Raw genomic sequence first — 1,650 nt, forward strand, 5'->3', positions numbered from 1 at the left:
AGAGAGAGAGAGAGAGAGAGAGAGAGAGAGAAAAAAAATAGAAAGAAAGAAAGACTATACCGTCTCTACAATAATTTAAAGAGTAAATTAGACCTGCTAAATCCTCGTCGAAAGTCATGGATATTCTCAAAACAACAACAATCTATCACAAATTCTATTCTATTTTGTCATCGTTCATCTCACTATATTTTTTATAACTTATGAATAATAATCTGATCATTCTAAATGATTTACATTACTTCAAAACCTTACATATATTTTGATAAAAAGAATTATACGTTATAATGATATAACGTTTAATAAGGAAACAAAATTTATCTTGAAAATTTTCTAACTTTTTTTCTATAGAAAAGAACCGACGAGTCATAATTTTAATAGGTTTATATAATATATTATATATATATATTATTATATTACATTATTAATAGGTTTATATCACGTAAAATAAAATAAAATAAAATAATTTATGTTCCTTTTGAAACGATGCAATTTCTTATCGTGTTTTAATAATTTTATAATAAACCGATTATTTTTAAATGTTATTTGAGAGAACTGTGCGAGTTATGTGAATCAATCTGTATTGAAAAAGGATCGTTTAAAAAATTGACTTACGTCCACTTTAATACCCTCGACGTGATAACTATGTTGTGTCGGGTCACTCCTGGGTACGTATCTATAGAATTCTTCGTGATCCTTGTACCACGAAAAAGAATAGAGCTTGTCCGATTCTAGATCATAGCTGAAACAATAAAAGAAAGACCATTGTGAGCTATTAAATTCGTCTCGAATGATAGTACGCGCACACCTGCGCGTATTCACTTTTATGAAAGAGACACTTTAACACACTGTATTTATATTCAAAAGTTATAAGACATTGTGAACGAATAGTGAACGATGAAATATTTATAACTATTGTGACGTCACCGTCACTATTTAACATATAATATTTTTGCAATATTTTAATTAATTATAAGATAGAGATAAGCAAGACTTATTTTAGTAGTTTAATAAATAATAAACGAAAATATCGTCCCGGTAGTTCAACTAAAGTATTAATATGATGTATATTCAGTGATTTAAATATTAAAGCCAGTCGAGTTAAATTACAGTTGTAAATATGAAAGATCGATAAAGTAAATTACAATGATCTAATAAAAGAAACAGATGAAACTAATATCAAGTAATTTAATTAAAGCACACGAGCGAGGCTCATTTCAGTGATTTAACACGCGATACTTTTAATTAATATATTTTTATAAACACAACGATTATTTGCGGTATTTAACGAGCGAAAATTAGAATTATTTTTATTTCAATTACATGGTTGATCTTGTTATTTACTGTAAAAGTAATATTATTGTTTTGCTTATCAATTATTGGAAGTAATATTGAATAAATAAAAAGATTTTTTTTTATCGAATACAATCTAGAGATGTTTTTTCAATATTTGATATACTCGTTAATTATATATAATTGATATTTGAAATTAATATTTAGATGAATATTTTAAAACCCGTCAAGTTACGTTATTTAACGAGCTAAAATTAGAAATATCCTTTTTCATACGATCAAACTCGTTATTCGTAGTAAAAGCAATTTTTCCTGTTTGCCGCGTGTATCGAAAGCAACATTTAAACGAAAAAAAAAAAA

General features: G+C 26.2%; 1 protein-coding gene across 1 annotated transcript in view; it reads right to left on the minus strand.

Moving 5' to 3' along the window:
• Nucleotides 1-1,650, minus strand: part of LOC106791812 — a 77,668-nt gene that overhangs the window by 27,866 nt on the left and 48,152 nt on the right. The window contains exon 3 of the mRNA XM_014757758.1: nucleotides 613-739. Coding sequence (XP_014613244.1) covers nucleotides 613-739 — 127 coding nt within the window. The remainder of the gene's footprint in view (nucleotides 1-612; nucleotides 740-1,650) is intronic.

Source organism: Polistes canadensis, unplaced genomic scaffold (assembly GCF_001313835.1).
Source record: "Polistes canadensis isolate GaletaPanama2010 unplaced genomic scaffold, ASM131383v1 scaffold_8, whole genome shotgun sequence".
Taxonomy (NCBI): Eukaryota; Metazoa; Arthropoda; class Insecta; order Hymenoptera; family Vespidae; genus Polistes; species Polistes canadensis.